The sequence below is a fragment of the Cheilinus undulatus genome, linkage group 21, assembly GCF_018320785.1.
Source record: "Cheilinus undulatus linkage group 21, ASM1832078v1, whole genome shotgun sequence".
Lineage (NCBI taxonomy): Eukaryota > Metazoa > Chordata > Actinopteri > Labriformes > Labridae > Cheilinus > Cheilinus undulatus.
In genome coordinates, this window is record NC_054885.1 from 31,320,295 (window position 1) to 31,345,618 (window position 25,324).

Sequence of the window (25,324 nt, forward strand, 5' to 3'; positions counted from 1 at the left end):
GAATCAGCATGTTATGCTCTGAAATGTCGCAGGGACTCACGTCCTCTGCTGGGCGCCAGAGGGTCGTCATGTGTCTCTGAGGTGGCCTCGGCTCTGCAGGCTCTGGAAGTGGGCCTGCTTCAGGATGCGGTTGATCTGTTGGTAGGACACCGGGTTTGTTGAGCTGGCCACTTCTGAGGAGTCGCTGGTGCTGACGGGACTGCAGGGGCCGATGGCGCAGCGGCTGGTACAGCTCCCAGCTGCACGCTCTGGACTGCTGATGCTGCTGCTGCTCTCACTGTTGGATGACTGAAATACAGACATGAGCAGTAAGTCAGCTACAAACAGTATGACCAGAAACATGGAAGGGTTCAACAGGCACCAAATTAAAGTAGAGTGGTTATCAATTCTATGTTATGTGGTGAAATTAAAACCTTTACTAGAGGGATCCTCACCAAAACAAGCATCAAAACAATCTTCAGAAGTCATGGCTGTTCTAAAATTAAAAAATAAAACTAAAGGAATTGCATCCTGTGATGATAAAATTCTCTCTAAGTACACTGAATCTAATGTCTGTATCTGAAGAAAGCTGTGTTGCTCACTATGCAAAGAGAGCTTATGAATTCTGAAAAACTTCAAAATATTTTAGTGTTTTTTTAACATAAAAGGTATCAACTCAAATAAATGTCTCCTGACATCAATCAAAAGTTCCTGTGTTCACTTATTGTGCTCACAATCACTGATTACTTTGTGAAAAGATTCAACATAGAAGAGCGTTGCATGACTAATGTCAGGCAGTAAACTGTATCAAAACTGTCACCATTATTACTTTTGTCACAAACTGTATGTGTGCAATATCATCGTCACTGATTTAAACGTGTTTGGCTGTTGTACTCACATGAGCTGAGAGAGAGGGAAATAAAGGTAGGAAGCAGAGATGGTTAACAGCTCAGATTAAGTCTTGGTCATCTGCCTATTTCCCTTTGGCATTAAGCGCAGGACTAGGTGGACCGAGGGTGCCGATTCAGCTCAGGCGTTGAGCAGGCGCCTATATAGAGAGGCTGTAGTCCTTGTAGTCACTGGATTGATTCCTAGTCTTGGTGCTATTTAGTGTATGCCTTTCCCCTCTCTCTCCCCATAGTTCCTGTCTCTCTTCAGCTATCCCAAAATAAATGCAAAAGCCTCTTTAATCTTAAAAAAAAAAAAATAGATGGACCTACACCCTCACTGACCAAATGACACCACCTCCTCCTCATGTCAGTATTTTCTCCTTTTCGAGCGCGAGTCTGCTGCTAAAAGCAACATTGAGTGAGTGTGCTTTCTCTGCAGAGCATAACCAACTCAGTTTGTCTTAAAGGGATACTTCAACATTTTGGCAAATTCGCCCATTGCCATAATTCCTATAGTCTTAGTAATAGGTTCATTACCTTCAGTTGTCTGTGCAAGCTATTTTCAGATCGCCACTGCCGAGTTCGGACTTGCTGTGCCAACTCAATGTAAGCAGAAGGTATTCTGGCTTTCCCTCATCAAACTCATCGAATACACAATCCAACAACTCTAAAACGCTCTTGTGGACAAGTTGTGACCTGCACATTCACCATGCTATGAAATAATAACATATACTTATCTAACATTACGACACATGAAGCAAATACTCAGAACTATTTCTTGAGTAAACCACTGGGCGGAGTGACACAGTGCAGCAGCCATGTCTGGAGTGTAGTTCCGGCTTTGCATTTAGCTTTAAAACATCTCCGTCTCGCAATGTTCCATGATTATTTCATAGTGTGGTGAATGTGCAGGTCACAACTTGTCTACAAGAGCGTTTTAGAGTTGTTGGATTGTGTATTCGATGAGTTTGATGAGGGAAAGCCGGAATACCTTCTGCTTACATTGAGTTGGCACAGCGGGTCCAAACTCGGCAGCGGCGATCAAAATAGCTTGCACTGACAACTGAAGGTAACGAACCTATTACTAAGACTATAGGAATTATGGCAATGGGCGAATTTGCCAAAATGTTGAAGTATCCCTTTAAACCAAGTGCTACAGCAATTTTTTTTTTTTTAAAGATTTACTTTTTGGCCTTTTTGCCTTTATTTGATAGGACAGTGGATAGAGTCAGAAACAGGGAGGAGAGCGGGGAGAGACATGCAGAAAATAGTGCCACGGGCCGGATTTGAACTCGGGTTGCCTGCGTACATGGCGCACGCCTTAACCACTTGCCTACCGGCGCGCCCGTGCTACAGCGATTTTGATCCACATTACAACTACAAATAGTGTTTTAACTCATTACTGGCTTGTTCTAAGTCCACAAACAAGCAGGCTGTGGCTCTGATTGGGGCCAAAGAAGCTGCTGTCAAAACTGTAACTCTGTACGCTCGCTGATAAGTCTACCTCAGCCAAGGCCGGCTACACACTGCAGGATTTTATGCCTGATCTGAGGTAAGATTTGCTTCTCTCTACAATCATGGAGGCGTATCCCGAGAGGAGTCTCACTGCAAGTGATTATTTGTCTGAATAATCCTTGTGTGTGTGTGGTGTCAACACGATTGTTTTACTGCTCCAAATTGCGTCATAGCCTCCCACACCCTGAATTGTAAATATTAAACATGTGTGATACATGTTTTGACCTAGTTATACAATATTATGAGGTTGAAACAATAATTAATGCCACAAAAGGGTTGTAATGTTAAATTTTACATTTATTAAGACCATGGGTCATCAACTTTATCTGTGCAAGGGCTGGATTTTGCCTTGACAGATGCCTTGTGGGCCAGACTTTCAAGTAAACTAAAATAAAATAAAAATGCTGGTCTTATTGGCATCATATTGGCATTCAGTCTCTAACGCTAGTACAGCAGCCACCTACGAGAGGGCAGTGAAATATTTTAGCCACTGAGCTTGAAGCTAAAATGGGGAATTCTTATCTGTCAAAAACACATGCAGATTCAATCAGGACTGGACTGATTAGTGTTACTATGCATCATGTTTACTAATAATGGTGCATTTCTGTAGAAACAAATGGCTAAAAAATTAGTTATTCGTGATAAAACTGTTGCCTCTTGATCATTCCGGAGTTGATTTAATAGTTATTGGGATTTCAAGACAATAGATACCATAAAAATCACGGGATCTTTTTTTCTCTACGCAATCATCTTTTGGGGCTGGATTACAGGCATGATATGGCCCCCAGGCTACTAGTTGATGGGCTCTAATTTAGACTTCTAAGAGGGTGCAATAAGGAACCAGTCACTGGTTAAAGAGATCTCGATTTAAAATGAGGATTTCTTTTAATAACTTGCAGTTTAATGGTCAGTGTGTGGTCATGATCTCAGTCGACTAAGTTTTACTTTGGTTGACTATAAGCTTATTCTTTTAGTACCTCTGAGTCCCAGGCATCCCGGCCAGGTTCAGGGGACAGAGGATGACCTCTGCTCTGCCTTTTGGCCTGTGGCACCAGGTGGCCGCTCTCCTCATCACCGCCACTGCGCTGCCGTTTCCTGTTTGAGTGGAACCACATACACAGATATTAAAATAAAGCAGAGATATGGACTCAAATACATGCTGGTTACTTGATTTACCTTTCTATGGCCCCTTGTTTTTTTTAATCAGCTATATTATTCTATCTAGTGGGCGCCCAGCAGTTTCAAACGGCTGCTGTGAGTAATCAATAAAGGCCACGTTAACGCTGCTAGAATTGATTCAGGCTAGTATATTGTTAATGAAACACTGCAGGCTTTTCTTACCTGTTTTCAGTCAACATATGATGACGATAAAGCACCCCTGATAGGAATCTTCTGTGTTAGATAAACAGCACAGGAGGAACCGGCTTCTCAGCGTGAACGGTTTGTGAAAGTCGCTTATTTGTCACTCGATGGCCTATCACCTAAATTAGCAAACTAGCCGTCCTGACTAGCTTATTATGCTTAACACCCCATTATACCGACAGCCGTTTTGGCAATGCTAACAGAGGAATGTGACAATCCACAACATAACTGACGGCGGCTGTATATCTATCTGCAAAAACACTGGGGGTTGACGAGCTAGCTTTACACTAGCTATAGGTAGTGAACAAGCTAGTCCGAAAAGCCTCAACGTAGGTTACTAGCTAACGTCAGCGCTAGCTTACGTCTTGGTTACACCGCAAAATATCTCCCTAAAAAAATTAACTATACTCTGCCTTGCTTGACTGATAAAAATACAAAAATCTCCGTGTCAGTATCCGCGTGAAATTACACCTGTTTGAGTTTTACCGAGTTAGCTATGAAAGAGACAGCAGCAGCTACAGCTAACAACCGCGGCAGTTATGTTTACATGCCACTGCGGCTGCGCAAAGATCGCCTACGGTGCTTTTATGGACTGTCGGAAAACTAAAAGATTCGTTCGCGTATTGTAGACTTTTTTTGTAGTAATTCAGTGTAGCATCTTAAACGCGACTTACACACAATTATCACATTGAAAGTAACAGAAGCGAAAAACTGCAGCGACAATACACTTTTCTGTAGGCCATGTAAGGCCTGTTTCAAACATGGATGCTACTTTGAGAAAGAAATCTGCAGTATACGAGTAACACTCGAAGCCAGCATAAAATAGCAGCAGCGCATGTTTGTTTTATTTCTAGTGCAAAAACGTCTTCGTGATTCGCTTGAATGACACTAACTTTTAACGTGTATTAATTTTGGGGGGGTTGTAGATGTAACTTGGGATTTTTAAAACAAATTTTGGCATGTGGCTTGAGATGATTGAATCATCCCAAAAGATGTCGCTGTTTACTTTGGAGAGCCTTTCGGCATATTTTAACTGGATTAATGCTGTTTCAAAGGTTTTAAATAGGCACAACGGGCTGCGTCATCAATACAGCAGAATTACCACCTAATAAGCAATGGGTGCAGGTCATTAACACGTGATTGTTCAAAAAGTAGGTCTGTTAAAAAACCTAAAGACTCTCAAAACAGCGTGATAAATTAAGAAATGTCTCAAACATTGTAAAGGCAACAAAAAATCCTGTCAGATCGATTTGTTGACATCTTCACAACCCGGAAGTTACACCCTGTAGTGCAGTATTTCCAGCCAGCCAATAGTGGAAAAACGCCTCCGCCAATGACTCAAGCGAAGGAAGGAGGTGAGATTAACAGGGATTCTCAGCAGCGGCGGTCCTGTTAGTACAAAGGGAAATAATCGCAATGGGCAGCACCGACTCAAAATTGAACTTCAGGAAAGCAGTGATTCAGCTGACAACCAAAACACAGGTAGGCTGCATTTATATCCAGCTCAATGAGGGTTGCAGATACGGTTAGATAGTAACGAGCGCACTGGAGAGCATCAACGAAATGTGATTACGCGTGTGATGTGATAGAAGAGGAACAGTCTGATTGCACCGAGGACACTGCAGTCCAAATATAGGCTATTTATTCTTCAATATTAAAATGTTTTCGAAATATTTCAGTATGACTGCATGCAATGGAGGCTACATGTATTTGTTTCACAATCTGCTGGATTAAACGGCGGATTTGGTGATTCAGATTACCAAAAACCTTAAATCAGCAGGGTTATTTTTAATTTTTGACGCGAAAAAAAATTATGGCGTTGCTATATCAAAACTGATGACGTAAGTCGAGAAATGACCACGTTTGCAGATGCGGCAGGTGGACTGTGCTCAGATCACAGTGCTAGACAATGCCTCCTCACTGATGCTAGAGTAGATCTTGTGTTTACATTGCCATTAGGGCAGGCCTGGGTTGATTTGGGATCAAACAATCATGAGCATACTGTGATGTAAGGGTAAAATGATATGTTAATGCACAGCAAGATCAATCAGGCTATTGTATTACAAGTTTCACTCATGTAAAATGCTCTCTTTGGCTTTGATAGATGAAAAATGACAAGTTAACATGTGTCTTACAGCCAGTGGAAGCCACAGACGATGCTTTCTGGGACCAGTTCTGGGCAGACACTACCACTACGGTCCAGGATGTTTTTGCACTGGTGCCAGCTGCAGAGATAAGAGCTGTTCGAGAGGAGTCTCCCTCAAATTTAGCAACCCTCTGCTATAAGGTATGCTGTTTGAATTGTCATTGCATTCATGCAACACACATGAGAAGATTTTGCATGGAGGCATTGCTTGCTTTGAGGCCGCATTATGAAGAAATGTTTTGAAATACTGCAGGATTTTGTTCATTAGAGCTGAGCACAGGCACTGCCCCATGCCTTCAAATGAGGGAATAAGTGAGTCAACACCCCTTCCTTTCTCTTTGCTTCCCTTCTCTTGGTTCCAGTTTCCGTTTGAAGCTGCCTATCAGAAACAAAGCAGACATGCTGTGTACTTACTGCATAATTAAATAAAGAGGGGAGACAGAGCCCTTTAAGCTGAGCTGTTTAGGGAGGGGAGGGGGGTTGGTACCTATTTTAGACACACTAAATAAGGCCGAAAACAACTACAGATGTCTGCTTTATCACAGACAAAATTCACTGACTGTACAGGCAAGCAGGAAACATCCAGACGACTGCTTAGTGTGAACCACATCAACTATGAACACTGTGATCACTGTTCTTCTGTCATTCTCCAAGATGGATTCATTACTGGCTAGAAAAGGCACATTTAAAAAGGTTTTATCATAATTAAAATGAAGCAATAAGTGCTTTAAAGCCCTTTATTGCGAGTGAGAACCAAAACACTAATAATGCAATAGATTGGACTATTAAAAATGCAATTATAAAAAATGCATCAAGGTTTTCTAAACGAATTAAAATGATCACAAAATGTGAAAGCCTCACTTTTATGTATCTTCTAATCTTGTCTCCTTAGGCTGTAGAGAAGCTCGTGCAGGGTGCAGAGTCTGGTTGCCCAACAGAGAGGGAAAAGCAGGTGATCCTTAACTGCACTCGCATCCTCACCCGTATCCTTCCCTACATCTTTGAGGACCAGGACTGGAGGGGATTCTTCTGGTCGACGGTGCCAGGAGCAGGGCGGGCTGGGGTGAGTTTGGGAAGACTAATCCATTTAAAAAGCCCAAAGCTCTTTTTGCTTTTGCACATTTATCCGTTTTTATGACCAGCTTTATGTGTTCACCCATTCCAGACAGATGAGCTCGATGACGACGATGGAGCTCGACCTTTGGCTGAGTCGCTGCTCCTGGCCATCGCTGACCTGCTATTCTGCCCTGACTTCACCGTGCACAGTCATAAGAGGGGCCCTGTAAGTACCCTGTGACCCATTAATGTGCAGCTTGTCACCCCATTACCTTCAAACACAATGAATAACACCTTACGACACTAGCTGAAAAATGGCAACATGATCTTTGAGGTTGTTTGAAAGGTGTTATTTTGAGCATGGCTTCCTTCTTCCTGTTCTGAAGTTACCTGTCAGGTTTCTCTGAGAGGAAGAGAACATTAAAAGAGATCATGATTGATGATACACTGTCAGTCTCAGCAGGAAGAATTCCTCGTCTCCAGTGAGAAAGAAAGGAATGTTGCATGTTAGAATGCAACTTTTCAGCTGAAAGTTGATGCTCCTGGTAAACTTAGTGTGCTCTCCGTGATTTCCTTGATTAACCACATAATAGAAATATTTTGTAGTGACAGAGCAAAGATTCTAATTTAAAATTTAACTATTGCTGATTGTGCCTGGATAAGGAGAGAATGATGCACATCCTATGATCCAACAAAAACTTTGATTTAAACACAGAAGTCATCTTTATATGACCAAACTGATGTGTTACTTTCCTAGACTTGTAATGGTTTGTCTGATTTGGGTCTACTACCAAAAGGTTGCATATAAATGTATGATTGCAAGTTAGACAGTGCGAGGGAGTTTGTTTGATAAAGCTTCCCAACTTAATTCTTTCTGACGCAACCATTTCTGTTCCAGAGCTGTGATGTTTATCTCAAGACTCAAGATCTAAAATGACCATAAATTAGTTGTTCTTCCTCATTATGTTAAATTCATCCATAAAACAAAAACAATGGTTTACTGTTAGTAATTACAGCCTATGGATGTATATTTTTTAAAAGACTTCTCAACTCAAAATACAGAGTAAGCAGTGGAGGTCGGCAGAGATAAGCAGCACATCTCACAAGTGGCCTAGAAATGTCAAGTGGGGCAATAACGTGAGAAGGGTTGAGAGGTGGGGGAAGAGAAAACGCTGTATGAGTGGCCAGAATGCTCAGCTGATGGCAGAGAATAATTGTGGTTCATCACAAGCAAGCAGCACAAAATATGAATGACATACAGCAACAGAACAGCAGCAGCTCACTATCCCTAAGGCAGCAGTCTTTGACGTAACATCCAACGTTTTTACTACAGTAAACATGCTGTGTATTTTCATGATGGCAGCCAGAAAAGGGCACAAATTGTCACAATTATATATAACATCTCAGTGCAAAAATTCTACAATTGTACTTGAAATTGACAGATTGTTAAGTACACTGGTTCCCAACCTGGGGTCCAGGACTCCCTAGTGGGGACACCAGAGATCTCTTGGGGCACGAGACTGGGGCACCCAGCATTTCCACTGCAACAATAAACATGCCGTGTATCCTAATGGTGACTACAAAGTGCTGCAGTTAAAAAAAACATATGAATAGACATTTTTCTATTAATGAAGGCATTTCAGAGCAGAAATTCCCCCTTTTGTGCCCGAAATTGTTTAGTAAAGTAGCAACCATCAATAAAAATGGCTGTGTTCTTTATGTATCAGGATAATAAGGGATCATCATGAAATGATTTCATTTTTTTGGGACCACTTCCAGGACTCTGTAGAGAACATGCAGTCTATAGACAGCTGTGAGTACATCTGGGAGGCAGGGGTTGGCTTTGCACAGTCTCCTCCTCTGAACTACATCCATGATCTGAACAGGTGAGTTAAATCATCCTGTCTCCTACCTGACATCTATACATTTATACAGAAAGAATCCTTATTCTCTGGGTGACTCTTTTTCTATCCCTCTCCTGTTTTTCCCTGCAGGACCGAGTTGTTGAGACTGTTGTTAACCTGCTTCTCCGAGGCCATGTACCTTCCCCCTTCAACGGACACCGGCGTGCTCAACCCCTGGGTGACATTCTTCTGCTCCACAGAGAATAGGTAATCAGTGACATTCACAAGTGCATTAGCAAACATATGCTTCAATGTTTCACCATTGAATTAAATTTCAGAGAGAGAGAAGCTTCCTAATCACATAAATTAACGTTCTTTCTGTAACCCAAATGCAGCAAAGCCAGGGGGCGCTAGAGTTATAGTCATAAACAAAACAAAAATATCTGGTCTGACCTCTTCCTGACAGTGTTCAACCAGCTCATGGTCTCAGAGGGTGTTTGCTCTGTTGTCATGGAGATGGTTTATGGCTTAGTTGTTACTGAGATGGGTTTTTAAAAAAGCTCTTGTAGGTGAACCTCATTTTTCCTTCCAGAATGTCCAAATTAAATAATTATTTCATGTTTTTTTTAATGTATCAGTATATCTTATAAATGCACCAATTTATTAGGTATACCCGTTGAACTGCTTAATAATGTGAAAATCAAACCAGCCAATCACATGACAGCAACGGAGGCATTCAGGCATGTAGACATGGGGTCTGTTTGAACAGTCTTTTTAGGTTGGGAAGGTTCCTTAACTGAGTGAAATGACCCAGAAGCAGCCATGATAATGCTGTTCAAAAAGGTGCTATTTCTCCTAAAGGTACGGAATAGAGCTTACCTTATTATCTCCTTTAGTAGAGGATACATTGGACCATCCTTTACAAAAACAGAGGAGAAAATATCCACAATTCTTTGCATCACCTTTATTTAAAGTGATGCCCTTCTCGATTGTTTATTTAAATCTATGATTTAAACAAGCACTGACCAGCTTTTCCCATAATAATGGCATCTTCACTGAATTATGAGAATTCTCTTCTATCAAACACCCTTATGAATCATCTGGATAAATACCACAGGATCGTTGACAGTGATATATATTTTATTCATCTTTTCCCATTCCAAACTCCAAACAACCAATAAACTGCATTTGCGTGACTATTCTAGGATATTAAAAATTAGCGTGGCAAAAATTTTATAAAGCTGTTTTACAGTATAATTTCTGATTTTTAGATGGCTTTTATTATGGCTGAAGCATGAGTTCTGCTATTTTTTGCATGAGTTCTGCTATTTTTTTCCAGTAAAGAAAAAATGATAAATCATCCATTTGTATAGATGAAATATTTTTATCAGCAGCCCAGAGTGCATCATATTACAACAAGCTGAAAGCAGACAGAACCAGGGTGGACTTTAGAAATACTAAACATCTATGAACAAGAGAAAAAAACTATAGATAGTAAGGGATCAAAACAAGACAAGTTACTACACAAATACAGCAAAAACATATATATTTTTTAAATCCTCTAATTGTAGGTTTACATTTTGAGAAAGTTCCAAACCTTACAGGTGTTGTCGTACATTGGGCAGAGTTACACATGTGCCATATTCTTTACATTTCTTGATGATGGATTTAACTGAACTCTTGGGGATGATGCATGTTACACGTTTCAATAACCTTTTCTCTGAGTTGCTTGGAGTGTTCTTTTGACTTCATGGTGTAATGGTAGCCAGGAATACTGATAAACCAGCGACTGGACCTTCCAAACACAGGTATCTCCAGACCACAGTTACTTCAGATATATTCACTGCACTCAGGTGATCCCCGTTTCACTACTTGTTGGATTACTTGCACCGATTGGCTGGACCTCTGTTGAATTAGGAGGCATTTTTGTTATTAAAACCCAAATTATACTGACCATGATTGGTATATAAAATCAATAAAAGCCTAAAACATCCAAGGCGGTGGACACTTTTATAGGCACTGTAAGGCACAAATAAACCACAGGCAGTGATGGGATGACATGACGTAATCAGAAAGGTCAAGACTCTGGGTGGGGGAACTGTCTCTTTTATGTCTCTTATTAAGCAGCCCCCTGTGGTTACTGTATTAGGACAAAAAGAGAAATTAAAAAGGTGGCATTTGGAGAGAGGGATGCAAAAGTAGAGTCAGAGGAATAAGACTGACAGTTATGTGTGCTTAGATATGTTTGGTACTTGAATGGGATGCATCTGTGTACCTGAATCAATTTTAAAAATCCATATTCGTCTTCATATCTTTGTCCCCAGACATGCCCTGCCTCTGTTCACCTCCCTGCTCAATGTGGTGTGCGCCTATGATCCAGTGGGCTACGGCATCCCGTACAACCACCTGCTCTTCTCTGACTACCGTGAGCAGCTGGTGGAGCAGGCTGTGCAGATCCTTATTGTGACGCTGGAGCATGATGGAGGGGTTCCCCACCGGCCACCATCCCCGTCCAGCATGGAGGAACAAGAGGTAAAGACCACATCAAAAAATCAATACCATGACTCTGGGTAATGCTGTTTGTATCTCTGATATAATGATGTAATCTTTGTGCAGTCTACAGGCCCTGAAAACCTATTTGTGAATTATTTGTCAAGGATTCACAGGGAGGAGGTAAGCTTATTAGCACTTGTATTATCACTTCTATTTACAGATATCCAGAGCTTGACTTTCCATCTCCATTGCAGGACTTTGACTTTATCTTGAAAGGTCTTGCCCGTCTGCTCACTAACCCTTTGACCCAGACCTACCTGCCCAACTCTACCAAAAAGATCCAGTTTCACCAAGAGCTGCTGGTGCTTTTCTGGAAGCTTTGTGACTTTAATAAGGTTAGAACGAAGACCTAAAATGCAGGATGTAGATTTAAGGTGGTCTTTTTACTCAACACAATCCTATCTGTGTTCCTTTGGCAGAAGTTCCTGTTTTTTGTCCTGAAAAGTAGTGATGTGCTGGATATTTTGGTTCCTATCCTCTACTACCTGAATGATGCCAGGGCTGACCAGTGTAAGTCTCATGTTATAATCATCCTTGTACTAAATAAGCTTCAAAAGACACTTAGACTGTGCAATCCTTGGTTGCAGCCCGTGTTGGACTCATGCACATTGGTGTGTTTATTCTGCTACTGCTGAGCGGGGAAAGGAACTTTGGTGTACGTTTAAATAAGCCCTACTCCGTACATGTGCCCATGGACATCCCGGTGTTCACAGGCACTCATGCTGACCTGCTAATAGTGGTGAGATATCTTCTGCATTGTGACATTTGAATAGTTTCCAAGCTATAAAGCAGTTAATTCTCATGCCTGTCACTCTGTTTGTTTTGTAGGTGTTCCACAAGATTATCACCACAGGCCATCAGCGGCTGCAGCCTTTGTTTGACTGCCTGCTCACAATCATCGTTAACGGTGAAGATCTTTATGCTTAACACCTGCCCTTTTCTAATATTAAATGAGTTTTCTCATAGGAAAAAAGGTGCAGCTTGACTAGAGAAAAAAAGCCACCTTTCTTTCTCTAAAAATACCCTCTACCTCTGCAGTGTCCCCATATCTAAAGAGCCTCTCCATGGTGGCAGCCAATAAACTGCTCCACCTGCTGGAGGCCTTCTCCACCAGCTGGTTCCTGTTCTCTGCAGCTCAGAATCATCACCTTGTCTTCTTCCTTCTTGAGGCTTTTAACAATATCATCCAGTACCAGTTTGATGGTAAGAGGCAGCTGATTTAGGTATAAATCTTTCTTTTTTGTGTGTTGTTGTCGAGGTGTAAGAAGTAATTCTGCTTCCCTTTCTCTGACTGACAGGAAATTGCAACCTAGTGTACGCCATTATCCGCAAACGTAATGTTTTCCACCAGCTAGCCAACCTGCCGTCCGATCCCGCTTCCATCCAGAAGGCCTTACAGAGGAAGAGGAAGTCTCCAGATGTCATTTCTCGCACCAGCTCCCAGGAGACCGTTTCCATGGAGGGTTCTCACCCTGCTGTGCCGGCAGAGCCAGGGACACTAAAGGCCAGCCTGGTCGCTATGCCAGGTACTGACTCTGACTCTGCTGTGTGGATGTCATTGATTAAATATTTCCAGAGGGTCAGCATTTCTGCATTAAAGATCCCTTTTCGGACTAGTGTTTTGAAATATTCAGATATTTTGAGATGGTGGATTTTTGATTTTTGTGAGCTGTAATCATCAAGGTTAAAAAAATAAGTCTTCAAATATTTCTCTTTGTAATGATAAATCTGGGATATATGAAGGTTTCACATATAAATCACAGGAAAAAATAGCCTTTTCATGATAGTAGAATTTTTGAGATGCACCTGTCTATGATAGTAAAATTCAATGACAATTGCTGCAGTGGCAATAAGGCATGTTTATTACTGCTACAGTTTGATATTGATGTTTATAGGTTTAATATTTAGATGGTGTTATTTTTGCTATGAGTATTATTTTTAATTTCCTATTTGGGAAATTTGGTTGTTACAAAAAAATCAAAATAGAGGGTAAGGGCAACCAAGTAATGGATAACAGAATGAAAAGGTAAAATGTGCTGACAATATGCAAACCCTAATTTGTGGAAAAATAATTTTGGCATTTTGATATGACAGAGTGACTTACTTCTAGGTTAAAATTGCAAATGTGCTGTTTATATATACCTACGCAGACATATCTACTCATATGCACACTTAAAAATACTCTAGGTGTGATATTTCACCACAAAATCAGCTGGAAACCATTGAGGATACATTCAAACTGAGCTTTTAGTAAGTCGTCCAGAGACAAACAAGATGCATTTTGGATCATAGAGCATGACATCCTTTATATGGTTCATTGGTTTAACCTTATTTGAACTACTGTGTTATGGTCTTCAGTAACGCCTACAACAGCACCCTTAAGTCATTATGCATATTACAGTAGAAAACTGTTAAGGATTGTAAACAATGGGGATTATTATTAACACACCAACCTCTTATTTAAAACCATCTGTCGTAATGTATGTATCTGGCTAAGAGAGCTAAAACCGTATAAGCAAGGAATAAATTGCTCCTACCTTTAGAGTGGTGCAGGAATGAGTCCTAAAACGCAAAACTTGCGGTTCCCTCGTCTGAAAGTCTAAGGGATTTGTCACTGAGTTTTTGGTTAAATGCCTGAAATAAGGTCTGTGGTGAACACAAGCTTAAGGGATTTTAACATTTTATCCCATGAGCTTAAATACAACTGAAAAGTGCCCCACCTTTGAATTGTAAATCTTTTCACATCTTAATAGAGACTGTTGCTAAAGGGCAGCTAGCTAGGCCTGCTGCTCACTCATATCCTCAGGTGATGACGCTAAATTCGGTCGACCATGCTGTAGTTCATTATAGTATGACATTGGCTTTTTACTTCTGTCAGTTATATTTACCAACAAGATATGATTCTTATATTATTATATCTATGAATATTATCTTTATGAACAAAAAATGTCAGTTTCATAAACTTTTATTGGACACAGATCTTATTTTCAGTGATGATCCAAAAACCCACTGAAAAATCCCATCCATGCAACACTAACTTCCAGGTTTTGCTCTCAAAATAACATCTGACTGCACCACTCTATATTCAAAACTGTGTTTTTAACAGAGACAGGGCTGTGACTTAAAGGAAAACCTGAACCTTAAGCCCATTAGTCAAAGGAAATAATGGTTCTTTGGTTTTCCTCAGGCATTGATAAACTGACTGAGAAGTCCCAGGTATCTGAAGATGGCACCATGGTGTCAGTTCCAAAGACAGACTCCCTACAGGCGGACCAAAGTGCAGCTGCTGGGACCAGCGATACAGAGTCCAACTCAGGCAGAGACAATGAAGTGAGTGTCTATTCAATGGTGTGTGCAGATCTTTTAATTAATATGCATGCTTGTTTTAAGATATATTTGTGACTTTTATGTGAGATAGAGTAAGAAATGAAGAGTGGAGTAGGGAATGACATGAAGGAAAGGAGCCACAGGTCAGATTTGAAGCCTTCCCCCTGCTAGAAGGACTACAGCTTCTGTAAATGAGGAAAACCTCACAGTTCATCCTTTAATGCTTTTTTTTTTTTTTTTTCATTATCAGGATGTTTTCTACACTGAGGCAGAAATGGAGAGAAGACGTTTGTCCAGTGCATCCTCAACATCGTTTTGGGCTCCCACACCAGACTGGGTCAGTAACTTTCACACATTTTCAGTTCAACCATGTTGGCAAAACTTCTGATTGATTTAGATTTACTATTTTTATCTCAGGTTGTTTCCTGGAAGTGTAAACTACCCCTTCAGACTATCATGCGACTTCTGCAAGTGCTAGTTCCCCAGGTGGAGAAGATCTGCATTGACAAGTATGTAAAGACATCTGATCCCTGTTGATCTGCATGAAAATGTCATTTTACAGTGGAATAAAGCAGTGTGTTAAAGTTGATGGTCTATCATGTAGTGTTTAAATGATCTAATTGGTGTCCCACAAGGTTCCATTTTGGGCCCGATTTTATTTAAAATTTATTTCAATAATTTATGTAGAAAATTACTGGTACAAAGATGCTCTTCTCAAGGTCTACGGCTCATATTCAAGTTTTACCTTAAACATTGAGGTGACTGAACATATTCAAACAAATGCCTTGGCATTTTCCTGGAAGAAAAGAAACATTTGACCGGTGTATGCATGCTTTTTCGACTGAATGCTGTTGATTTGTTCTAACCTTTATTATGGTCTGTTATTTTTCCTAAGTGTGGAACTTGTGGAACTTGGCCAGGACTCTAGAAAATCTAAAACTTGACATTTTTTACTGCAGGGGTCTGACAGATGAATCAGAGATCCTGAAGTTTCTGCAGCATGGCACATTAGTGGGTCTGCTGCCAGTTCCTCACCCCATCCTCATCAGAAAGTATCAGGCCAACGCTGGCACCGCCATGTGGTTCCGCACTTACATGTGGGGTGTTGTGTATTTGCGGTGAGTTGGCCATATGAGCTGAGCATTTTAGCAGTCACCTTTAAATAAACTCACAATACTTACATGTTTCTCTGATTTCTAGCAACGTGGACCCTCCTATCTGGTACGACACTGACGTCCGCCTTTTTGAGATTCAGAGGATGTAAACACTGAAAACGGGACTGCTCAACTCCAAAGGCTCTCTTCTCTTCAGTATCTACTGGTTTCCCAATGAACATCACTGTGTTTGACTTGCCCCCTTGTATCCTCATGAGGACTGTGAATCATAAGAGAAGATGACTGAATAATCAAAACTGTCCACACACTACTATGTTTGTAGATTTCTGTTCACCTCAAGACCATAGAATGTCCATCAGTGCACTGAGATTAACATTTCCTGAGAGCTGAGGCTCTTTTCTTCAACTTTTCGGTCGGAGTTATCAAAGAGGATGTGGTGCTTTCCAGCAGAGGCTTGTGACTTACCTTGGACAGCACGATTTCTGTGTTTCACGTTATTAGTCGTACTTGCCATGCTTTAAAGTGAACTTGCACTTTTTCTGAGTCGTCTGTTTTAATGGTTGTAGTCTGTGACGATGTAACTTTACTGGATTTTGGAGACAATAATACAGATTGTATGTTTTTATGTATTTGACCAGGTTTAGGTTTTGACCTGGGTGGCTATGCTTTCAATGCTTAATGTTGAGAATTGTATTTTCCTTAAATTATCCTGAAATATATATTAATATGCATCTGTGAATTCTGTGTTGGTCACATTACTGACACCATTTCCTGTAAATCTCTTTCATGCATTATAAATAGAAAAAGCCAACATTTTTCCTACCCAGCAGTTTTACTGCTATTTTGAGCACAACCACGATCCTAAAATACTCGTGTGCTGGAGAAGGACTTATAAGCATACATAATATATGGAGAGGTGTTGGAGCAGCTTCAAAGGATGACCAAAAAAAGCACCCAAATCCATCATAGACAAAGCAACTACCAGGTTATTATTGTAAGCAAGGTGGATTATCCCCAAAAACTAAAAGTTGAAGTAAATCAACACTAAAACATTTGAATACGGCGCTACAAAGTGCTCTGCAGAGGGAAAGTTGCCCCTTTGCATTATGGTCACTAGATGTCACTGTCACTCTCCAGCAGGCCTGGCTAAAAATGGCATGAGGATTGTTCAAAGTCTGATATTAGATCCTCAAATGGGGTCATGAAAAAATCTCTCATAGGATATCTAGGTGGACTAAATTCTCTTTAACTAAAGCTATTTGATTGTTTTAGTTAAGGATCATTTGAGCCCCTTTAGACCCCAAAACAACAAAGTATAGCAAGAGAAAAAATACTCCACCAATGGTTGTAAACAAACTTTTCATTGCTGAACACCAACAACCATGTACGATTCTTATCACTTTTTTTTTGCAGTATTAAAAGAGGTCGTAAACAGCTTATATATGTATTTCCTCGTACCTCTGCGTGGTAACTTACAACCCCAATTCCAAAAGAAATGGGGCACTGGGTGAAGTGTAAATAGGAAACAGTAGTTTGCAAATCACTTAATCCCACATATTGTTCACAATGGAAAATTAACAACATATCAGATATTAAAACTGAGACATTTTATTATTTCATGAAAAATATTAGCCTATTTGATGTCAGCTACACATTTCAAAAAAGTAGGGACAGAGCCTAAAAGGCTGGAAAAATAAGTGGTACCAATGAAAACCAGCTAGAGGAGCATTTTGCAATTAACAGATCAATAACATGACTAGGTATAAAAGGAGCATTTTAGAGAGGCAGTCTCTCAGAAGTAAAGATGCTTGACTACCACTTGGACTATGACAACCATCCTGTATATAAGCAGGGGAGGGCCGGCAGGAAACAATCTCCCGTCAGGCTGCTCACTAATATGCCATCTAAAAATGTTGTTTTGCCCAAAGACGAGGGCTACAGATTTTGGTTTGTATGTCAGAGATTCGTCTGGTCTCAACAAGCACTGTACCAAATGCAGCACCTGCCCATCGAAGGATGGCCAAGAATGGAAACCCTGCTCTATGTGTAAAAAATGTGGGAAACTATTTTTGAGACACTATCAGTCATGTGGCCACTGTGTTCTCCCTAACCATCCATGTAGGGCCGAAAACAGGGCTGTTTAAACTAACTGTGGCAGCCTGGAGCACAAACATAAAGCCTGTCCTGTCAAAGACCAGCACAGGATCAGTGATTCAAAGCCAAAAGGTGGAGGCAAAAATGTCTCCAACTATCCCTCCATTAAAGTGAAGTTTGCCAATCTGTAACTAAAAGTCTGGAACAATTTCAGAAAAATGTTGGGTTAAGATCAGTCGGTAGACTGGTGGTGTTGGTGTAAGGGTAAGGGTAGGGGGAAATTCTGCGTATTATTGCAGATTATGTCCATCCCTGTCTAACTACAGAGTACCCAGCTTCTTATAGCTACTTCCTGCAGGATAATGCACCATGTCAAAAGATGGGATCAACTCAAGCTGTTTTTTTCAACATCAATCCAGTAGAGCCCCTAAGGGATGTGGTGGAACAGGCAATTCACATCACGGATGTGCAGTCGACAAATCTGCATCAATTGCATGGTACCATGTCAATATAGACCTAATAAGTATTTGCCTTCAAAATTTAAGGTAGCTCAGAAGGCAGAAGGGAGCAACCAATGAATAACAAGATATATCTCATAAACTTGATAGTTGAGTGTGTATGTGCTTTAATTTACTGTTGTCAGAAAGGTTTTAAAACAACTGCTATTAAGTTGCAGTAAGCACCAACAATTTTTTCCTTCTTACCTTTAAAGAAACCGTTATTCATCTGCCAACATCGGTCTTTATTACTGGCATCATTGAAACTGAAGCCACATTCAGTACATTAAACAAACTTTTACATTTAAATGAGGGAAAAATAAATTCAACAACAGAAGAAAACTGAGACATGGCTTCTATTTCACAATATTTTAATTAAAAAAATTAACACATTTAATGCAAAAAATAGAATTTGGTAACTCCCTACTGAACTCATCTTTATTCTAAAAACAACAACTCCATCTAAGAAAGTGAGTACACCTCAAAGAGACTGGCCACAGAGTGCATACGGTGGAAGATACCAAAGGGAAGTCCAATATTGACAATGGCAGCCCACATGGTGAATCTGTAGAACTTAATCTCCGTGGGGTGGTCAAACTGGGGACGAGCACCAAAGGCAGGCTGGATCCAAAGCTGTTAAAACAGGATGAGCAAAAAACACCGAATCATTTTTGCAAGGAAAAATATATACATGTTTGGTAAGAGGAAAGAGCGTTATAGCTTACCGTGATATTGGCAAGAAGCAGAAAGGCACAAACTTCCTTCAGCACTCTCCTCTTCCAGTTTGGTTTGCCGTTGCTTAAATGCAAAAAGTAGCTGGACCTTTTGCCCTCGTTAATACTGCTCATATCTACATGTTCCTGGAAGGAGTGAGCGTTTGTGTGCAGAGCTGCTTCCATGATGGCGTGAAAAGGTTCGCGATTGAGGCCTTCGATGATGAAGTAGTTTTGCAGGCCGATCTGGAGCACGGTCAGGACAGCCCAGGCAAGGTTGAGGGCGTTTAGGTATCCTCTAGCTCCTGTCGCCACCATAGCTATGATGCTGAAATAGCTGATGACAAACTGGCCCATTGAGGCGAAGACCAGCAGCCCTACGTCCAGGCTGCGAGTGGGGTTCTTCTCGGACACATGCTCCCTGTAGTCCAGCCTGTAGATGATGCAGCCAATCACGGTGGAGAGGCACATCAGGCTCACTATCACAATATTCATGGTGAAATGAATCAGCAGGGCTCTGTTCCTCTTCTCCTCGTCCTCTTTTAGTATGTCCACCTCATACAGTATGAACGTTACAAGTCCAGCCACCACCAGGATTACTCCCACCAGAGGTCCAAGACACACCTCTTTGGGACGGAACTTCACATGATGGATGCAGTGATCTTCGACGAGTCGGCCAACGTTTTTCCACATCACATAGACTATGGCTGAAGCAAAGAGGCAGTACTCAATGTTGAAGGGGTACAAGAAGTAGAAGGCCTCTTTGAAGGTGTCACACGCAGAGTGGCTGCATTTGCACTTCTTTCCACCATAATTGGCTGATTAGGAAAGAAAGGTTTAAGTTACTGATCCATCTATGGATGAATCTGATAAAATAAAGTAAACTCAGTTCTTTTATACCTCTGTACATCTTGTGTGAGACATTTACATAAAGGTCAGGAATCTCAGTTTGGTGAAGGGATTCCTCCGTCACGGCTGCCATCCACACCACCAGGTTAGTCGAAAGCGCGACAGTGAGACCACACCTGCAAGTACAATGGTTATAATAGATGTTTAAACTTTAGTATGATACAAAGTAAAAAAGGCAAACAGTAACCAAAAAAGAAGTTCTAGGCACCAGGCTTGAATGATATGGCAAAAACGATACAGTTTAGCTCCCTTCCCTTGTAGCTGTCTAAATTGGACAACTACAAGGGAGGGACTGGACTTTTCAACAGAATTCTCAGGACTTAAGGGAGAAGAGTTCAGTCTGTCACTTTCATTACTGGCCAGTCAGAGTGACATGGACTAATGTGGTAGTAGGCATACCCAGTGGTAGTACCGTGATCTGGGCAGGTCGGCGCTGTCATTGCTTTGAATGGTGGAGCTAGTTGGATCAAACTTATGTCGAGGTCGGTCATTAGAAGAGCAAAACGATCTTCAGTGCGGTTCTTTTCTCCCCTTTTAATAAAGAAATGCTTTCTAGGGGTGCCAGTGTAGCTCTGTTGGTAGCAGTGTTAATTTTGGCAGCTATTTTTAATTTTAGTCTTTAAATCAGGGATGTCAAACTCAATCACAGCAGGGGCTGGATTCTGAATTCAGGTCTAAACTGAGGGCCTAACAGGGTCATCTTTTTAACCAGAAACTGTCAACCTCATTTCACCAGAAATAAAATATGAAAAAACTTTGCACTGATAAATGATTTTGACATTTAAAAACAACGTTTAAAGGCTCACAATCTGAGAAAAGTAAATATATTATCTCAAAAAGGAAATTGAAAAATAATGCTTTTTTTAAAGGCAAATATATTAGAAACTCAAAATCATGAGTTTAAAAGGTCAAAATATGAAATAAAATTTATAATCATGAAATTAAAAGTCAAAATATGATTCAAATTTTAAATTGTGAGTCTTAAAGATCAAATTATGGGATTATGAAGTCAAAGTAAGAAGTTGAAAATATGAGATAAAATACAAAATAATTGGTTAAAAAGGTCAAAATATGAATTAAAATGTAGAATTATGAATCCTAAAGCTCAAAATATTATACGAAAAGTCAAAATTATGAGTTCAAGTGCTCAAAGTACGAAATAAAAAGTCAAAATCCTAAGTTTAAGTCCTAATTGTGAGATGCTAAATTGAAAAATATGAGATTTAAACACAAATTAGTTTTTTCTCCACATACCTGACTTCTTGTCTAAATATTTTTACTCCTTACTTTTTCAGATATTTTTGACATAACAAGGACATCTTAAATCATCAAGGATGATGGGCCAGTTATAACAGAAATACAAGATAATCTTGCGGGCCAGTTTTAACTGCAACAACTGGGCCAGATTTGGCCCCGGGCCTTGAGTTTGACACCCATGCTTTAAATGAAATGCATTTTAGTTTTAGCCACATTCTAGTCATTTCTACCCTTGTAAGTTTTAGTCTAGTTTAAGTCGATGAAAACTCAAAACATTTTATTCTAGTTTTAGTCCATAAAAAGTTCTCCCATTTTAGTCTTAACTTTTAGTCCAAGCATTTATTTTTTTGCCTAAATCTGGTACCAAATCATGGTAGTGTGTTCTCTGCACTCTGCCAAACCTGGGGTCCCTGCTTTGTACAGCTGAGAGGCAGAATAAATGCAGATGTATTGTTTTTCGACAGGTTTACCCACAGTGGAAAAATATCACGGATTCTGAATGTCCAACGAAAACAAAATTACATTTTAGTCTAGTTTTAGTCATCTCCACGAAAACTAAACTTAGTTTTTGTCAGTTTTGGTCATCACAGATCTATTTCTGTTTGTTGTTAACAGTTTTAGTCATAGCTTTAGTTGACGAAATTAACACTGGTTGGTAGAGCAGACATTGATGTTTGGACTAGAGCCCTCAATGCACTGGTTGCAAGATTGATCGTCCTGGGACTGTTTGGCGTGTCTTCTCCCACTTTCTCTACACGTTTCATGCCTCTACAGCTGTCTTATCTAATAAAGGCAAAAAAGGCCAAAATTGAATCTTGCCATTGAAACTACCATTATAAAGCTACCTCTGAGCTATCTACCTCACCGGTGGTAGTCATTGTTTGCACTTCAACTGAAACTGTTCAGTGTTTGGTACCACTGTTGTGGATTGAAGCTTTTCAAGATGGGCCTGATGACAGAGATTGAGTCTGGCAAATCTATCTGTTTAGCAAGAGAGCATGGTGTCAGCAGAGGTCCACTATGCTCCACAACCTGCCATTAGATTTCACAACTCCTAAGCTGACGCATCTGTGTATGGCTCTGAAAGTATCGTCACTCAGCCAGTCACATACAGACCCATGTGTAAGGCTGACCTTGGCGAGCAGCCAAAAATATTGAAATGTCTAGTTAGGCCACAGTATTATAGGGGCAGCTTGGGTGAAAGATCATGCAGCAAATGGAAGTGAATAATTTTGGTCCATGACAAGTAAGCAGCCTAAAACAAATAAGACATCAATGGAAAGGCAGTAACTCTCAGTGATCCAACAGCAATGAAATACAACTCGGTAGCTCTGTCATGGTGGCCATTACTGCAGAAAATGATCGTTTTAACTTTAAGAATTTCATTTTCCCTGACCATGGTAAGCCAAGCGAACAACTAAAATTTATTTAACATCAGAATAGTCATTGTATGTATTGTGTGTACTTGCTACTTGGGCACCCTCCCAAAAGCTTTTTGAACCTTATCTGGGATGTCCTTGTCATTCATCAGTTTTGCTGTCAGTTTTTTTGTTGAATTCTTGTCGTTTCTTTGGCATATGAATCAAATTGAATCAATTTCTTAAAAAAAAAAAATTTAAAAAAAAGCAAATTTAATGTAAGCATCAGTGGAAAAATTTGACTTATTGTACTTTTAACATCACTACTTCCAGACCTGTGAATTTTAATGGACCATTTCTGCTTCATCTTTTGCGTGGTAGCTTTTGGTTAAATGATCTTAAGCTTTGGAAACTATCATCCATTTTAATAACAGTTTCTACTGGTTTAAAACATGTGTTATCAAAACCAAATTGTGGAATTGTGGAAGAACTGCTGAAAATAGCCAAAAGCACAAAAATAGCTAAAAATTGCATAAAAATAGCATTAAATAGCTTAAAATGGCATATAAGTCACTGAAAATGGCATTCAATAGCTCAAAAAGGGATAAAAATAGCTGAAAGTAGCCTTAGGATAGCTGAAAATAGCATAAAAATGCTGATTTTGGCCTAAAAGTAGCTGAAAATTGCATTCAATGGCTGAAAAAGCATAGAAATAGCTGACAATAGCATGAGATTAGCTATATTTTAAAAATTATAAAAGTGAGAAATAAGAAAAATCATAGCAGTCAAATGATGAAGAGTATGAGGAAGGAGATCGCTCAGAATCCCCACTAATAAATTACCTTGTGAAGTTCTTGTGTTTCTGTACACAGTCCTTTGCATGTGCCCACAAGAAGTATGTCTGAAAATGGAAACATTTAGTTCAGGTTTGCTTCATCCAAACTAAAATCTTGCAATGCACAACTTTCAAACTGCAACAACCTGCAACATTAAAAAAACTGCTTGCACAACAGGGAATGCCACTTTAACTGCAGAGTCACAGTGAAGGTAGCCCACATAGGTGGCGATCTTGAAAATGTCCATGAGGAGACTCAGAAGCCCAAAAAGCAAGAGTCCAGCTGGAAAAGAAAACATTTAGAAGGTTAAGTTAAATTAAAATACTTTAAAATAAAGGCCCAGAAAATAGTTCTCACCTCGGAGCCACACGGGCCCAGCATGATTATCTTTAAACTCAATCGCTTGTTCTTTCCGAGAAGTGATGGCAGAATAAAACAACATCCACAACATCGTGAGGAGGAGAAGGATGATGAGGAAGATTTGTCTGTGCACAGCAGAGATGGCCACGCTGTTAAAGGCACTGCCGCTGACCAGAGCCAAGCCCAGGATCAGGATGTTGATGCAGATGATGCCAGAAAGGAGCCATCCCCCTCCATGGTGTGCTCTCTCCATCACATGGTGAGTGTACTCTCTAGCCGCCCCTGCAGCATGAGTTTTAGGAGTACAGGGCAAATGTTGGATGTTGTCCATCTGTGCTGCTGTCTCGATGTTAGATGGATGCCTCTCCACATCATCATTTGATGTTCTTTTGCTTGGGATGCAAGTCATGATGATATCTCTGACAAAAATAAAAACAGAATTCAATATTTTCAAATCTCAAACCCATATTTTTTTCAGAAACTGACATTTAACTATTTCATGAAAAAATATTTTGTTTGTAATTGAATAAGTTGAGCCATTTTAACACATTTGCTAAAATTTACTGAAAGCGAGGCACCATTTATAACCTCTATGTGTCGAAACTTATTTTTTCGATCAGAAGAGGGAGCAGAAATAGCAGCGCAGGCTGTTGAAAAAAATCTAATCTCCACGCTGAATTACACAGATGCCTATTCGTATTCATACGGGATTAGAAACACCTGTGGAGCTCTGTGACAGACATGGTCAATTCACACAGGAGTAAAAACACAGACGTCCTGTGAGATTATTACAAATTACCAGAGGTCACAAAGAATTTGTGTTATATTTCATTTATTGCTCTGGATTGCGTAGGCTTACAGAATTGTTTTCCTGGGAATATGCCAAAATGAAAGGGTTTGTTAATGACATTGCAGTCCTCTATTAGCTTATTCAAAGTGCATATGTTCTAATGCCAGGCTATCAGAATTTAGCGCTAAGCCGGTGTTCACCACTGAACCTAAACCTGGCCTTACACACAAGCTAACATTTCAGTGTCTGAACTCCAAATGTTCGAAGAGTAAAAATGCACCATCAGAGTATTTATTACCTTGAATGTTTGTTGCAGGTCCTGAACATCTTCTGACCCACATTTCCCATTGTGTCCCTTTCTCTATCCAAAACACCCAAATGTATCAAATAAATAAGTAAAAATTGTGAATATTGATGAACTTTTTAGCCCACTTTCAGTGGGTCAGAGATTAGCTTCAGTGCACATGGAGATATCAGGAAGTGAACCAGGTCAGGCATCTCAGGAAGCTCCAGCTCTGCACCAGGTGAAGTAATCAGACCAAGTTAATTCATTTCACCTGATCCCTCCTCCTCATGTCTCCACCATAGCCTAGCTGTTTTCACTATCAAAGGTTGGCCTGAGGTCTCATGCCCCGGTTGGCCTGAAGGCACATGAGCCCCAAATGTTTCGATTTAGTCCAGTGTATTTGGTAAATTATAAACCTACGGTTAAATTGTCCTCTT

The 25,324-nt window shown here is 40.2% G+C and overlaps 2 protein-coding genes across 3 annotated transcripts; one reads left to right on the forward strand and one right to left on the reverse strand.

Moving 5' to 3' along the window:
• The first annotated feature begins 4,920 nt into the window (after positions 1–4,920).
• hid1a (HID1 domain containing a) lies at positions 4,921–16,582 on the forward strand. Its single transcript, XM_041817012.1, has 19 exons — positions 4,921–5,228; positions 5,884–6,033; positions 6,785–6,955; positions 7,058–7,174; positions 8,728–8,834; positions 8,943–9,059; positions 11,117–11,324; positions 11,409–11,465; positions 11,540–11,680; positions 11,765–11,855; positions 11,933–12,084; positions 12,174–12,252; positions 12,384–12,548; positions 12,644–12,871; positions 14,533–14,675; positions 14,923–15,009; positions 15,090–15,181; positions 15,632–15,790; positions 15,873–16,582. The coding sequence occupies exons 1-19, from the start codon at positions 5,163–5,165 to the stop codon at positions 15,934–15,936; spliced, it is 2,394 nt and encodes a 797-aa protein (XP_041672946.1). The 5' UTR covers positions 4,921–5,162; the 3' UTR covers positions 15,937–16,582.
• A 2,150-nt stretch (positions 16,583–18,732) lies between these two features.
• Positions 18,733–25,133, reverse strand: LOC121529094 (proton channel OTOP2-like). 2 transcript variants are annotated; one of them, XM_041816786.1, is made up of 7 exons: positions 24,900–25,133; positions 23,809–24,230; positions 23,597–23,733; positions 23,458–23,516; positions 19,992–20,116; positions 19,104–19,909; positions 18,733–19,011 (listed from the first exon to the last, which is right to left on the reverse strand). In XM_041816786.1, exons 1-7 carry the CDS (start codon positions 24,947–24,949, stop codon positions 18,841–18,843), a joined length of 1,770 nt encoding a protein of 589 aa, XP_041672720.1. In that variant the 5' UTR covers positions 24,950–25,133; the 3' UTR covers positions 18,733–18,840. The 2 variants fall into 2 exon arrangements, with proteins under 2 accessions (XP_041672720.1, XP_041672721.1); XM_041816787.1 differs by lacking the exon at positions 24,900–25,133 and adding an exon at positions 24,400–24,475.
• Between the last annotated feature and the right edge of the window lie 191 nt (positions 25,134–25,324).

What these genes read in the sequence shown, in the direction of transcription:
- hid1a (XM_041817012.1), top strand. Translation starts at nt 5,163, where the DNA reads ATGGGCAGCACCGACTCAAAATTGAACTTCAGGAAAGCAGTGATTCAG. An exon ending in AGCTGACAACCAAAACACAG is followed by an intron (nt 5,229 to 5,883) that starts GTAGGCTGCATT and finishes TGTGTCTTACAG; the next exon opens with CCAGTGGAAGCCACAGACGA. An exon ending in ACAGTCATAAGAGGGGCCCT is followed by an intron (nt 7,175 to 8,727) that starts GTAAGTACCCTG and finishes GACCACTTCCAG; the next exon opens with GACTCTGTAGAGAACATGCA.
- LOC121529094 (XM_041816786.1), bottom strand. Translation starts at nt 24,949, where the DNA reads ATGGGAAATGTGGGTCAGAAGATGTTCAGGACCTGCAACAAACATTCA. An exon ending in TGGGCCCGTGTGGCTCCGAG is followed by an intron (nt 23,734 to 23,808) that starts GTGAGAACTATT and finishes TTTCTTTTCCAG; the next exon opens with CTGGACTCTTGCTTTTTGGG. An exon ending in CTCACACAAGATGTACAGAG is followed by an intron (nt 19,910 to 19,991) that starts GTATAAAAGAAC and finishes TTTCCTAATCAG; the next exon opens with CCAATTATGGTGGAAAGAAG.